Source organism: Trichosurus vulpecula, chromosome 4, assembly GCF_011100635.1.
Source record: "Trichosurus vulpecula isolate mTriVul1 chromosome 4, mTriVul1.pri, whole genome shotgun sequence".
In the NCBI taxonomy this organism is placed as follows: Eukaryota; Metazoa; Chordata; class Mammalia; order Diprotodontia; family Phalangeridae; genus Trichosurus; species Trichosurus vulpecula.
This window is the reverse complement of record NC_050576.1, coordinates 245,452,924-245,468,077: the sequence shown is the minus strand read 5'-3', so window position 1 is coordinate 245,468,077 and position 15,154 is coordinate 245,452,924. Positions and strand designations below refer to the sequence as shown.

The 15,154-nt window shown below is 42.1% G+C and overlaps 1 protein-coding gene and 1 pseudogene across 4 annotated transcripts in view; one reads left to right on the top strand and one right to left on the bottom strand.

Moving 5' to 3' along the window:
• TNIK (TRAF2 and NCK interacting kinase) overlaps nucleotides 1-15,154 on the top strand; it is a 436,634-nt gene that overhangs the window by 89,259 nt on the left and 332,221 nt on the right. For all 4 annotated transcript variants that reach the window (XM_036754967.1, XM_036754966.1, XM_036754965.1 and 1 more), the window contains exon 2: nucleotides 14,427-14,492. In XM_036754967.1, coding sequence (XP_036610862.1) covers nucleotides 14,427-14,492 — 66 coding nt within the window. The remainder of the gene's footprint in view (nucleotides 1-14,426; nucleotides 14,493-15,154) is intronic.
• On the bottom strand, nucleotides 10,791-11,275 carry LOC118846430 (annotated as a pseudogene).

The window sequence follows — 15,154 nt, the reverse complement described above, 5'->3', positions numbered from 1 at the left end:
CAAGGGGGAGTGAGGACTCAGGTTAGGTGACTTGGCTAGGGTCACCCAGTCAGTATATGTCAGAGAGAGTCCCAATTTGAATCCAGGTCTTGACTCTGAAGCCAATATAATAGTAACAATGATGATGATAATAATGAGGACTTATATTAATAGAACACCTACTATGTGCCAGGCACTGTGCTAAATGCTTTACAATTATTATCTCATTTGATCTTTAAACAGCCCTGGGAAGAAGGTGCTATTATTATATTTTATAGATGAGAAAACTGAGGCAAATAGTGGTTAAATGACTTGCTTAGGGTCACAGAACTAGTAAATATATGAGGCCAGATTTGCACTTACATCTTCCTGACTTTAGATTTGTCACTCTATCCAATGGGCCACCTAGCTTTCTCTCTTTGCCACCACAATGCCTCTCTCTAGTGCATTTACCATCACTCCACACTCTGGAGAGATTCAGGGTGTGAATGTGGGTGTAAATTTAAGAAAAAGGATATATCCAGATTGGGTTTGGAGAACATTCAAGGTAAATTATGTTGTAAGAGGAATAATTTTCTGCCTTGGACTTATGGCAATTTATCAAAGTGACTTGGGTTCATCGTAGATAGTATAAATCATCCCAGCTTAAGAAATATCTGCTTTGTAAATAAATAAACCAGGTAACCTCCTGCATGTTAATTTTGGCTGGAGGATTTTCTTAAAGCCTCTGATTCCTCTATAAAGTGCTGAGTTAGCTGGAATGGGCAGGAATTCCAGAAATTGGAAGGTGGGTCTTTCCTGCATACTTCTGAGAAGCAAAGATGTAGGATTGAATTGTAACAGAAAGGAGGACCACCAGCTCTATAATGATTAATAATAATAATAATAGTAATTTCAGTTATCATTTACAATACTTTAAAATTTGTAAAGCATTTTATGAATATTATCTCATTTTGTCTAAACAACCCTAGGAGATAGAGGCTAAGATGCTCCAGGCTTCTTGGAGCAGAAATCACAGGCTGGTTGAAGTCCTGAGAAAATCCCATCTCTTTTCCCAACATTCCCTCCTAGTGTTTGTCTATCCATACCAACTATAATATGGCCTGTTATTTCGTTACCCAAATATAAGCTGAATTTTGCTTCAACCACAAAAGAGGCTAGGGGATGAATCAGAGTTAGGCAGGGAGCTCATCTCCTCCCTAAAAGTCAGGCATTGTCTTAACTGGGGACTTGGATCAGTCATATCTGAACTTATACATTTTTGCTTAAAATAAATTCCCTAAGGCTGAAGAGAAAGGAGCCATGTGAACCTCAGAAGCCATTATATTGCCCCCGAACTTTAAACAAGTCAATCATTATGACAGGTTTTTTTTAGAATTAAGAAGAGCCATGGCTGTAATTTGTTACCATTGTCCAGGAATATAAACTTTCTCCTACCTCTTCGTACCTGGATTGTTAGGTGTACCTCTTGATTGGCTACCACTCTCATTGAGGGGGCCCTGTAGCAGCCTGGGGCTTGGATGGTCACCAGAATGTCATCCATGGATTCTGTGGAACCTCACCATCTCTAGGAATGCCTCTTCCATTTGGACCCTGAACAGGACATTCTCCATGAAAACATGACAAAGACCAACCTTTTTTTGGGTGACCTTACACACATCCCTCACCTCAACTCTGTCCTTCCTCTGCCCCACTTTATATCTCTATTGAAATGGATGATAAGAGGATTATTGAACAAATTTATCTTTCTGGTTATAACTTTCAAGATTCTTACTGTGTACATGAGATAACCCTTGGCATTTTCCTCTATAGAGAAAAATGTGCCTTTTTTGTTTTTATCAATATGCCCAGCAGGATCTCAGCTTCCGTGTGTCATTTTCTCCCACAACTAAATATACATATTCTTCTGATTGAAGGAGAGTGATTATGTTTTGTGTAGCTTAATTTTTCTTTCTTGGTGCATAGTAGCCTGGCTCTTAGCCCATTTCTAATTAATGTGCAAAGATTTTTCAGCATAAAGAGGAATTTAATATTTTAAAGGCTCTGGATTTATCTCCTCTCTTGGCACAGAATTTCTTTTCCATCTAAACCACCAATGTGATTGCCTCTGCCAAGATCCGGTGTAGAGGAAGGTGATGGGATTCAAGGCATTTATTGCCACAAATCAGAAAATGAAATCCTGAAGCTGTACAACTGAGGGTAAAGCTCAGCTGTTCATGAGGACAGCCAGGCTTCATTTTCAACTCAACCTAAGGTTGCTTCTGGAACCAGATGTGAAGATGCCAGAAGTAGTGGTAGAGGTGGCACTAGATGGCCCAATCAATTATGTTTTAGGCACTGATCTGGGTGCTAAGTCCACAGACTTGTGACTTCATTGCCATAGGGAACTCCTTGTGTGGAAAGGCTTACCACCAATGCAAGGTAGCAACTCATCTGTTACACATTATCAGAGTGAGTTAATTGGGGACCTTAATCTAATCCTAATTTCTAGGAGTTAGGTGACTTGGTCATGTGTTACTAGTTGTGTGACTCACAGGTAAATTACTTCAATCCCCCTTAATGCCCCCCAGTCAACTCTCCCCGAGATACATAATAGATGAGAGGCTCACTTGCATTGGTAGTAAGAGTAAAAACAGTACTTGACCTCAGTTTTTCCTGTTTCCAAGGCCAGTTCTCTATTGACTCTGTCATGCTATAATATGATTTGTTTAATAGTTACTTAATTGTGATAGCATCATATCTCTTTGTCTGCGCATAGACTATAGTTGTGGTTTGACCTTTCTTCTCAAAGATGACCATCACATCAGGAAGATGATGCCATGACTTGGATTTAAGTGAGGCAGGGCTGTGCAAAATCACTGGACTCACTTTTTTCCTCCAGAGCCGTCTGGGTCTAGTGGCCAGATATAGATCAAGGCAACTGGAGATGGCCCAGCCCATAGACTATAAGCTGGACTGTGTCTTATCTAAATTTTTCATCTCTCTTTGTGTTTAGAATAGAGATGTCTCTGTGCTGTTATACTCTGGAAGACTATAGAAATGATGGTGGTTTTTGTTTCATACATCAGAGATTTCATTGGTGTATTGGGGTCAGTGGTCTCTTTCTCGCCTCTCTCCTCTCCATTTTTCCACCTTTATTCTTCCTGTCTTTCTTTTTTTTTTCCCTCCATTTCCTTCATCTGCACTCTAGGCATCAGCTACACAAAGCATTTTAGCCAGTACATTCAGAGAATCAAGTTTTTGAAATTACCCACCAATAAATTTGGTTCATTGATGCTCACATTGGATTCATATGTCCACTGATTTCCCATCCAATAAACATTTTTAGGACCTCCTATATATTCAAGGCATCATGCCTTGAGAAATAGAGCCATAAGAGATAGAGACAGAACAAAGTTCCTGCCCTGCATGAGCTTTAATTCTACTGAAAGGCTACAATGTGTAAATTGATAATTAGACACATAATCATATGAGGAGGGAGAGATAACTAATAATTGTGATGACTAGGAAAAACTTCTCTTTTCACAACCTATGCAAGAGCAGTGAAATGGGATTTAAGGGCATTGCTCCCTTTAATTGGATTTAATTTCTGCAAGTGCTGGGGAAGTTCAGAGCCAGAAGAAATTGCTTCCAATGGGAAGGATTCGAGTGGGCATTTGTATCGTTTCTTAAAGGGAAGGAATGACAGGAGCAACAACTAGGGGGCTTAGTAAAGGGGGCTGGGGGGGAGTAGTGAACAAGATGGCGAGTAGGTATACTTGACTGGCACATCAGGAAAGTGAGGAGGGCATACTTCTTGTCATAATCTTTGTAATCTTTGACTGCAGCCTGACCAAGCACAGTAAGAGAAGGCTGAAGGACATTCATTACCCAAAGACAGGATGATGTGAGAGAACACAGGCTTCAGGTATATAAAGGATGTAGTTCTTAACGAGGAAGGATGCATCTTAAGGAAGAATGACCAACCAACAGGATGTTACAACATCCCAAGCATGAGATGAGGAGGATGTTGGTGGCTGTGTCAGAGGAGAGAAAGGGTATATACGAGAGTTAGTGGAAATGAAGATGAATTTTTTTCCCCATCCAAGTGCATAGATCCTCTGAAATCTATCTATGGACCATTTGGGCATCTCTTGACCCCAGGATAAGAACCTCAGTTTTAGGAGAGACCTTTGGTATTCCCCTTCAAAGCCAGTCAGCCAGTCAACAAGCATTTAGAAGATACAAGGAAAAGCAAAGTCTTTGCTTTTAAGAAGCTTACATTCTAATGAGGGAGACAGTGTATAAATCATTAGGTACATACAAGATGTATACAGAGTCATGGAAGGTAATCTGAAAGGGAAAAGGATTAGCAGGGTAGAAGGAGAGGGGAAACCCAACCTGCCAAAAGTAGGATTTGAATTTAGTCTTTTTTTAAAAAAAATTTATTTTTAGTTTTCAACATTCATTTCCACAAGACTTTGAGTTCCAGATTTTCTCCCCATCTCTCCTTTTCCCTCATCCCAAGTCGGCATGCATTCTGATTACCCCTTCCTCCAGTCTGCCCTCCCTTCTATCACCTCACACCCCTCTTATCCCCTTCTCCCTTACTTTCTTGTAGGGCAAGATAGATTTCTACACCCTATTGCTTGTATATCTTATTTCTAAGTTGCATGTAAAAACAATTTTTAACATTTGTTTTTAAAACTTTGAGTTCCACATTCTCTATCTTCTTCCCTCCCCATCTGCCCTCATTGAGAAGGCAAGCAATTCAATATAGGTTATAAATGTGTAGTTATGCAAAACAGTTTCATAATAGTCATGTTGTGAAAGACTAATCATATTTCCCTCCATCCTATCCCACCCCACTTTTATTCTATTTTCTCCTTTGACCCTTCTGACCACCCCTCCCCCAATCTCCCCTCCCTTCTATCATCCCCACCCTTTCCCTCTTCTTTCTGGTAGGGTAAGATACTTTATTGAGTGTGTATGTTATTCACTCATTAAGCCAAATTTGATGAGAGTAAGGGTCACTCATTCCCTTTCACCTCCCCCCTCTTCCCTTCCATTGTAACAGCTTTTTCTTGCCTCTTTTATGTGAGATGATTTACCCCATTCTATCTCTCCCTTTCTCCTTTTCCCAATATATTCCTCCCTTACCCCTGTCCTCCTTCCAGGTTGTCTTGGGCTGGGGTTTTGTTTTCCTCTGCCTTTTGTGGATTCTGTAGCTCTAGAATTTGTTTAGAGTCATTTTTACAGGTATCTGAAGGGCTTTGGGGAAGAGCTCAAGCAAGTCCCTTTTTTTACTCTGCCATCTTGGCTTTGGCCCCAGAGTTGAGTCTTGAAGGAAGCTTTTGGTTGGATTGTGCATCATGCCAATTAGTACGCTTATGTAGGTTACCTCATTGGATCCTCTTTAAAAGCCCCCAAAAGTAGACAGGGCAAATATTATTACTGGGAGTTTACAAATTGGGAAACCCCAAATTTTGAGAAGTGAGATGACTTACTTATAGGTACATGGTTATCAGAGGAAGACAGGGTAAAGACTTAAAAGTTAGGACTTGAGATGCTAAGTGTATCCCTCCTCCCATTATTAATCATTCGGGTCTTTCTTCAACCAATGCATTATCAATACAGTTGAGCCACCAGAGTAAATTTTCCTGGCCAGCGTCTCTCAGAGACGTGTAGACCGGGTGAAATGTGAGAGCAAAGAACACCCTCTCTGTTTTGTTCTGGAGCAGGGAGTGCAGAACACTATCCAGGCACAGAACAAAGCCTGTTTGCCTGCGGCAGAAGATTTGGCATTCCTAGACCTCAGATCCACCACACGAAGGGGAAGGCAAGGAAATTTGTAGTAACTTTAAAATATTTCTGGAGACTTTAAATATTTAGAGCTGTTTTCTACCTTGCAAAAGCTGGGAATGCAGCATGGACCCGCGCCCAGGAGGTGCTGAGTCAGCATCCCTGCTTAGCCATGTGAGGGCTCCTGGACACTGACAGTGCTGAAGAGGCAGGGAGACTCAAGATAAATACGGAGAGTTCTCCTTGTGTTACTGTTGTCTTTGTCCTATTTTGCTTTAGTAAGCATATGCTTGTCAGTTTTGTTTAAAATCTAACAAAATAGCTGCTAAATATGGTTCCGAGGAGGAATAACGGTTTCATTCTTTCGGTACCCCTTCCTTTCCTCAGCTTGACCATTTTGCCAGCCCAAACAATGATGCTGGGAGGGAGATCACTTACCGTGTTCGTCTCTTTCAGCCTTTTAAGGGGATCACTTATCAAAAGTGGAGACTTCTCGGTGGGAGAGTGTCTTGCTATTTAGAGTCATTGGGTTAGGGTTTAAGGTCTGATTTGACATACTTTCCACCATCCTCTTGGCCTTTATATTTTCATCTGCTTTTTAATAATGAGAGCAGAACTGTGATACAATGGAAAGGGTCCATCAAGAGAGATCTAGGTCCTCCCTCTAACACTCACTTCCTCACATCTTGATCCTCTTTGAGAACAAAGGACAAACAACAACTACCACCTGTGTGACATGGAACTTCTTCATCTGTTAAATGGGTATGTCGTAGTGGATAGGCAGCACAGTGGATAGAGTCAGCAAGACGTGAGTTCGAATTCAGCCTCAGACACTAGCTGTCTGACCCTGGACAAGTCACTTCACCCTGTTTGCCTCAGTTTCCTCATCTGTAAAATGAGCTAGAGAAGGCAATGGCAAACCCCTCCAGTATCTTTGGCAAGAAAATCCTAAATGGGGTCACAGAGAGTTTGGCATGACTGAGAAGACTGAATGAACAGTAACTGTAATACCTACTTCATAAGATTACTTTGAGACTTGAGATGATGCACGTAAAAGTGCTTTGAAAACCTTAAAGTGCAGAATAAATGTTGGCTAGGAGGAGTCTTTTAATTCATTTCAGTTCAATGAATTCTTTGTATGTCAGAAGAAAAATGGGGAACAAAATCAAAAACTCAGCATGTTATCACCAAAATAAACCAAATGCTGATCTGTGAATGGTAGAGTCTTAGAAAAGATATGAATGCTTAACTGTGCTGAGGTACCGGTACTTAGAGATTGTTTAGTATGGAATCAGATCTCATCAATGCTACTTATTATGTCTATAATCTTGGATGACATACATTATTTCTTTGAGCTTCATCTAGAAAAGGAAGGTGGTGGCTAAGATCAGTGAGGTCAGACTCATATAGAGATGGGCCATTAGTCCATATAGAAAGATCCCGGCAGGCTGCATAGTGACTTAGTTTGAAACTGTAATATTTTCTATATTTGTATTTATTTTGTTAAATAGTTCCTATTTTAATCTGGCTTTGGCCCACTCATACATGTTGTGGTCCATGTGTGGCATGTATGTTAAATACCTGCTGAAGCTCATCCCTGCTCTAAATCTGAGAGAAAGACAGAGACAGAGAGAGATAGAGATAGAGACAGAGACAGAGGAAGAGAGAGAGAAAGAAGGAGAGGAGAGAGATGAAGAAGGGGGGGAAGAGAGAAGGAGAGAAGGAAGGAGGGGGAGACAGAGAGAGATAGACAGAGGAAAAGATCATGAAACAATGCAAATGAACTCTAGCTTGCCACTGGACATTTTTTCCTGACTACCACTAAAGGTTAAGATCTGAATAAAGCAATGTGGAGCCAGGGGGGATTTCTGGACTTGGTAAATGTCATAGATTTACTAATTCCTTTTTGGTGCCTGTAACCCTCCCAGCCTTCCATCTTGGTTTTATGAGCAGCTCTGCAAACAGCAGAAATCCCGAATTAAGTCAGTGCTTGTCACTCAGTTTTCACATTCTCTGTGACTTAATTATTATGTGACTACATGAAGGATCTGCCATCTTTCCAGTGTGTGTCATTCAATTCCATTGAGTTCACTGAGAATTTATTAAGTGCCTACTGTGTGTCAGGCACTGTGCTAGGTACTGGAAATACAGTGACAGGAATGTAATAGTTCCTGCCCTCAAGGAGCTTATATTCTCTCAGGAGGAAGTAACAAGTACATAGATTGTTGCCGCTGAGTTGTTTCAGTCACGTCTGATTTTCTTCGCAAAAATACTGGAGTGGTTTGTCATTTCTCCAGCTCATTTTACAGATGAAGAAACTGAGGCAAACAGAGTGGAATGACTTGCCCGGGGTCACACAGCTAGTGAGTATCTGAGGCTGGATTTGCACTCAGGAAGATGAGTCTTCCTGACTTCATTCCCTGCACGCATATACATAGATGAGAAAAGGCCAATTGTATAAAAAATAAAGTAATTTGAGGGGTGACAGAGTACTAACCATGGTAGCAATCAGGAGAGGCCTTTTGTGGGATTCTAAGGATCAGATGAAGGTCAAAGGAGACAGCTTAGGCGAAAGCATGCAAGTAACAGGTAGAATGTAATTTGGGGTAATATTGAGTTTACGTCTTAGCAGATAAATCTTAGGGAGTCTCCTGAGGCACAAGAAGAGTCAAAAGCTATTCCAGAACTAGTGAGAGTTTGAGGAAGCCAGCTCTTCCTGGCTCCAGCCCAGTGCTGTGTCCACTATGGCAAAAATGACACACAGGGAACTTAATTAGGAAATTCAACATTTCCCTCTGTTGCATCGCTTTATATCAGCCTCTCACTGCCTATCATGTGATGCACAGACTCCCCAAGATATTTCATGAAATTTTGTATATGGAAGCACCCAGAAGGCAGTTGTATGTTCTGCGGCCCTCACTTTGCAATGACTTTTCTAGGAAGCAGGATGTCTATCAGACTGATATGGATAAAAATATCACTAAGACCATGCCCATATAGTTTCATTTCTTTCTGGAGAACTTCATCCTCTAGGGATCCGGGAGAGGGAGATCTCCTTGTCCGGGTTTCCCACCTCCATACCTTTGCTCAGGCTGTCCTTTGTGCCTGGAATTCTTTTTCTCTCACTACTAAAATATTTCTTGCAATGGTTAACTTCTTTCCAGAATCAGCTTGTATGATGTCTCCTACACGAGGCTTATCTTGAGACCCCCAAGTCCTAAAGCCCTCCTGACCACTCCCACCACCTTCCAAAAATACCTCTGTACTCTGTTTCTATTTTTTATTTATTTCTCTGTAGGGTTTAATGTCCTCCCCTCATTTCCCCTATGCACCTTATATTTCCATTGACTTATTCGTGTTTATGTTGGTTTCTCCTGGTCCTTCTCACTCTGCTCCACTTGAGTTCGTACACATTTTCCAAGTTTTTCCTCAGTGCCCCCGTTCTGTCATTTTTTGTCATGGTGTGATCTATTCCATCACATTCATATACTATAATTCATTCAGTTCTTTCCCACTTGACAGACACACTCTTACTTTCCTCTTTTTGCTGCCACAAAAAGAGCTACTCTCAATGTTTCTCTACCTGTGGCTCCATTCGCTCTTCCTTTTACCTCTTTGGGATGCAAACCTAGTAGAGGGTACTGCAGTGTCAAAAGGCAGAGGCAGTATAGTGCCTTAGGGGGAGTTCCGGATCGCTCTCCAAAATGGCTGTAACAATTCAGAGCTCTACCAATAGGGTCTGACTGGTGCAGCTTCTTGAACACTGGCCATTTTCCTTTTTTTGCCATCTTTGCCAATCTGAAAAGTGTGAAGTAGGGCCTCACACCAATCTCTTATTTTCCAGAGGGAAACCCTTAGGTCTTGAGTGATTTTTTTTCCCCAGGGTCCTACAGATAGAAAATGGTATACGTGGGATATGAACACAGATTTTGTTTTGTTTTGTTTTCTCCTTATTTATTCCACTTTTAAATTTGGATTTTTCTGCAGATTTAGGGTCCTCCTCTGCTTGGTTGGTAAGAGAGAGGGCATCCACTCGCTTCTCCCAAGCTCTGACTCCAAATTTGATTTATTTTCCATTAAACCACTGTAAGAGAGGTTTTAGAAAGGTCTTATCAGCATTCCAAAAAGGCAGGTAGAGGAGAAGCAGGAACAGCTGTGGTCTCTTGTTAAGCCCCTCCTCTTCCTGACTTACTAAACCAACTTAAAGGGCTGGAGGTGTTGCCTGTCCTCTGGAAACTCTCGCCCCAGGAAGGGGGAGCTGGCCAGGCCTGCTGTTCTGGACATGGATGTCCCAACCTTGAGTTGAAGGTAGACAAATGAGGCCTTTTCAGAGCTGCCTTCTGTTCTTTACTCTTTTCCCCTTCTTATGCTTTTCAGAAACCTTGAGCAAATGTAATTCACAGTCAAACTTCTCCTTGCTCTTCGTTTCTGAGTCAAAATGTTGAATGTAAAATTGGGATATTTCAGGCAAATGGAGAGCCTCGCTCCAAATTTGTTGCTGAAGTATCACTGAGCAAACAAACTCCTAGGAAGCTCAACTTAGAAAAAAAAGCAGCTGACACCATACCTTGTTGTCTTCCCCTTGTTTTTATTTATTTTATTTTAAAAGTTGGATTCTTCTGCTTGAAGTAAAACCTGCAGATTTAGGGGCTATCTTTGCTTCGCCAAGAGGGCATCTATCCATTGTTTCTAGGGCCGAGCTTACCCAGGGCTACGCTTGCCTGACACCGCATTCCAAAGGGTATCCCTAACCCTGGGAAGCCCTCACTTGGCTTGCTGCTGCTACTTCTGAAAGCTCGGTTCTGTCAATTACTACTTACAAATGTAATGAGACTTTGGGCAAAGCAATCTTCCTATACCTCAGTTTCTTTTTTTTGTTGTTGTTGATTTTATATATTTATTTTTAAAGGCCAACACATATTTAGACAACTTCAATATAGTTCCAACAGAAATACTCCGACAAAAGCAGCAACGGTCTCAAAATGTGGTCTCACATTCAGACACTCACTGGGATCATCTGAGTTCTTTGGGTTTAAAAAAAAAAGACTTTAATGGTACACATCTTTCTTATCTGCAATGTAATCTACAATCTCTTGTGGACACATTAACTTTTCAGCATCTATGTCAGGAATTTCAAACCCAAATTCACCTTCCATGGCCATTATAATTTCTACTTGGTCCAAACTATCCAAGCCTAGGTCTTTCATGAAGTGGGAAGATACTGAAAGCTTTTCTGGATCGATCTTATCATATAGTTTCAAGACATAGAGGACACGGTCCGTAATGCTCTCCAATGTCAGAGGGGGCAAGTCACTATATTGGCGGCTCAACTGTAGAAATATCCCGGAAACCTGCATGTGCGCAGAGGCCAGGGCCGCGCTGCCGTCCTCCTCCTCCGCCCCGCCGCCGCGCACGGGACCGAGCCGAGCGCGCGCAGCGGGGCGAGCGCGGGGCCCCTGGGCCCGGACGGCGGCGCCAAGGCCGCGGGCAGGCGGCGGACACAGGCGGAGAGCATACCTCAGTTTCTTTATCTGTAAAATGAGAGGATTGGACCAGGTTGACTTTTGGAGTTTGTTCTAGGTTCAAATCTCTGATTCTATCAACTTACGAACACTCTGGGCTTCAGCTTCTCCAACTGTAATGTGAGTGCGTTGGACTAGATGGCCTTAGAGATCCCTCCCTACTCTCAATCCGTTATTTTAATCTGACTAGATCCCCTCTAAGGTGATTTAGTAGTTGTAGCTCTAAATCTTTGCATAGAAATGTCCTTTCCTCTGCTTTTCCTTCACGAGTAAAAAGATTGTGAACAATTCTAGCTGGCCTTTTTTTGAGTCCACATGGGATCGTGGAGAGAAGTGGAGTTGGTTTCAGGAGAGACCTGAGTTCAAATCCTTTTGATGCTAACTGTGCTAAATAAGGCAGGCAAGCCTATGAGGTAAGGTCATGGAAAGATGACTAAGGCTTCTTTGTGATTTTCCCATGAATATTGAGAGAATAAGGATGCTGTCAGATTTACGACAACCTATAGTTCTTGGAAATCTGATTAAAGATGGTGTGTCCTAGCCTTAGGTGGTTGGAGAAAGAGAAGAGACCTGAGGATGGAAACTTGGGGAAGATCAACAATAAGGAGTCAGGGAGAAAGGAGAGAGGCTCTCCACAAAAGGAGACAGAGTGGGGCAGCTAGGTGGTGCAGTGAGTAGAGCACTGGCCCTGGAGTCAGGAGGCCCTGAGTTCAAAACTGACCTCAGACCGTTGATACATGTACTAGCTGTGTGACCTTGGGCAAGTCACTTAATCCCAATTGCCCTGCCCCCCAAAATAAAAGGAAACAGAGAAAGGGTGAGAAGAATAGGTGGAATCTCTGAAGTCAGAGACTAGAGAGAAAGTCTCCTGTAGGAGAGGGTGACACTCGAGGTCTAGAGCTGCAAAGAGAGAAAGGAGGAGGAGGCCTGAGAAAAAGTCATTGGATTTTTGTGATAAGAAGGTGTATGGTGACCTTTTAAGAGTGCAGATGCAGTTGAGTGGTAGGGATGGAAGCCAGATTGCAGAATTGGGATGGGTGTAGCTGCCAAGGTCGGAGAATTGCTAAATATACACAATCATTTATAGGAGTTTGGCAGTAACAGAAAGGAGAGAAATGGGAGGGGGTGGTACATGGATGGTGTAGAGAGGGACAAGAGAACCCTAACCCTAACCCGTCCATTTCTCCTTCCTCTTTCTCCCCAAGGATTAAAGGGGAGCTGAACATCTTTGGAAACATTCAAAGGAGCCACCAGAGTGGGAAAGATTGAGGATATGAGAGGGGGGAGGGAAGGTGTGTGTGGGGAGAGAGAGAGAGAGAGAGTGAGAGAGGGTGAGAGAGAGAGAGAGAGAGAGAGAGAGAGGGAGTGAGGGAGAGGGAGAGAGGGAGAGAGGGAGAGAGGGAGAGGGGGAGAGAGAGAGGGAGAGAGAGAGAGGGAGAGAGGGAGAGAGGGAGAGAGGGAGAGAGGGAGAGAGGGAGAGAGGGAGAGAGGGAGAGGAAGAGGGGAAGAGGAGGGGAAGGGAGGGGAGGGGAGATGATTGCTGGAGCAGGGTCCTGAAGGAAGGGGAAGGAAAAAGATCAGATCAAGGAGGTAAGGAGTAGGAATGTCTCTTGCCTAATGTGTTCAATTCAGAGATGTTTTTCTTTGTAATGAAATATGAATAGTATAAGGAACAGAACCTTTAAATAAAGGTAAATCTATTTATAGAATCACGGAATACAAGAGCTAGAATGGATCTTAAAGACCATCTAGTGGATAGTGTGCTGGCTTTGGAGTCAGGAAAACCTGAATTCAAATCCAGCATCAGACCCTTACTAGCTGTGTGATTCTGGGCAAGTCATTTAATCATGTTTGCCTCAGTTTCCTCATCTGTAAAATGAGCTGGAGAAGGAAATGGCAAACCACTCCAGTCTCTCTGCCAAGAAAACCCTAAAAAGGGTCACGCAGAGTTGGACACAACTGAAAATGACTGAACAACAGTCCAAATACAACTTGACAATGAATCCCTTCTGTGACCTCCCCAACAAGGGTCCTTTATACATAGCGCTCCTTTCCCTATTTCCATTGGCATTGGCGTTGGCATAGGTGGTCTCCAATGCCTGGAATATATTCTTCCTTTCTTCTGCTTTGTAGAATCTTGAGTTTCCTTCAAAGCAAAACTTCTTCTTGCATGAGGATCCTGATTTCCTGATCTCCCCTCACCAAGATGTCAGTGCTCTCTCCTTGACATTGCTCTGTATAACAGGTCCACACCAAACTTCCTAATTGCTTTCTACCTATGATTGTACATACATGGTGTAGCCCTCAGTAGAATGTAAGCTCCTTGAGGGCAAAGCCTGTTTTGTTTTTGTCTTTCCCAGTGCCTGGTGCACTAATAAATGCTCGTTGAATTGTCACCCAGCCTTTGCTGAATGTTGTTTTCCATTTTTATTGGAAACTGCTAATAGACCACAGAATTGATTCTCCTGCAAGTATAACTCAGCAGTAACCAGAATAAATAGTTCAGGGATTCACAAGAAGCAATCTCTAAATAATCAATGCCAACTTCGAGATGCCTTATTTTTCCCACCCACCCCACCCCAGTTCTAATAGTGTTGCAGAATGTGAGGCCCAATTTTGAGAAACACCTTAATCCTTGTTCAGTAGCTAGAAAGTTGAACTTGGACTTAGGAAGACCTAGGTTCAAATCCTGCCTCAGCAACTAGTTGTGTGACCCTGTGCCTCTCTCAGCCTCAGTTTCTTCATTTGTAAAATTGGAATGATAGTAGCACCTATCAGGGTTGTTTGGAGGGTCAAAAAGATAATATATGTATTTTCCAAACCTTAAAGTGCTTTATAAATATTAGTTATTATTATTTTCACCATCATTCTGAATTTCACTTAAAGGTACATCTTATTGCCCAGGATTTGAATTGATATAATTGGAATATAAAATAGAAATAATAAAGTAACTCAACGAATTTAATACCTGTCTCAGTTGATTGAATACTGACTTTTGATTTAATACCAACATTCATGGGTTCTGCAAGTTTCACTTGTTGAGATGCTGACCCCCCCCGCCGCCTTGCTTAAAATAGAATGTTTCTTGGATTAAAGCAATTCATGAATAACAGATTCCATTTTTTTGTTGCTTATTTTTTTCAGGACCCTGCAGGGATCTTTGAATTGGTGGAACTTGTTGGGAATGGAACCTATGGCCAAGTCTATAAGGTAAGTTTACAGCTCTATGACTGAGGCTTGTTTCATATTTCCCTATAGGTGGATATTGACTATTTGTTGGCATTTATATGAGCCAGCTTCTAGTTCCAACAGAATTGATTAAAGTTGATGTGCTCTTGCCTCTATAGAGGAGGTGATAGTTATTTCTGGAAAAAATCTATAAAGTTTGAAGTAAAATGGATCCTTGTGCTCCAACAAAAGGAGATTAAAAATGCAACTCAATGAATTGTTTTTCTATATGAGCTTGATTGAAGGAACTGGTGATATTTGCTTGGAAAGAAGAACAAGGGGCCACATAATTGTCTTGAAGTCATTTAAAAGGCTGGAACATAGAAGAAGGATCGGACTTGTTTTACTAGGTGTCACAGGGCAGGACAAAGAGCAATGGATGAAGATGTGTGAGATGTGAAGATGTGTCAGGAAATGTAGCCCAAGAGTTAGAGTTGTCCCACAGGGCAGCCAGGATTCATTGGGGAGTGGTAGATTCCCTCTTGTTAGGGATGTTCCAGTGAAGGCTGGATAACAAAGGCAGATGCTGTGGAAGGCATCTCTATTCAAGTTATGGTTGAACCAGATGGATTCTGATGTCCCTTCTAGCTTTGCGATTCTGGAAGTGGGACCATGACTTCTTATGTAATTAGGACACTTGGATG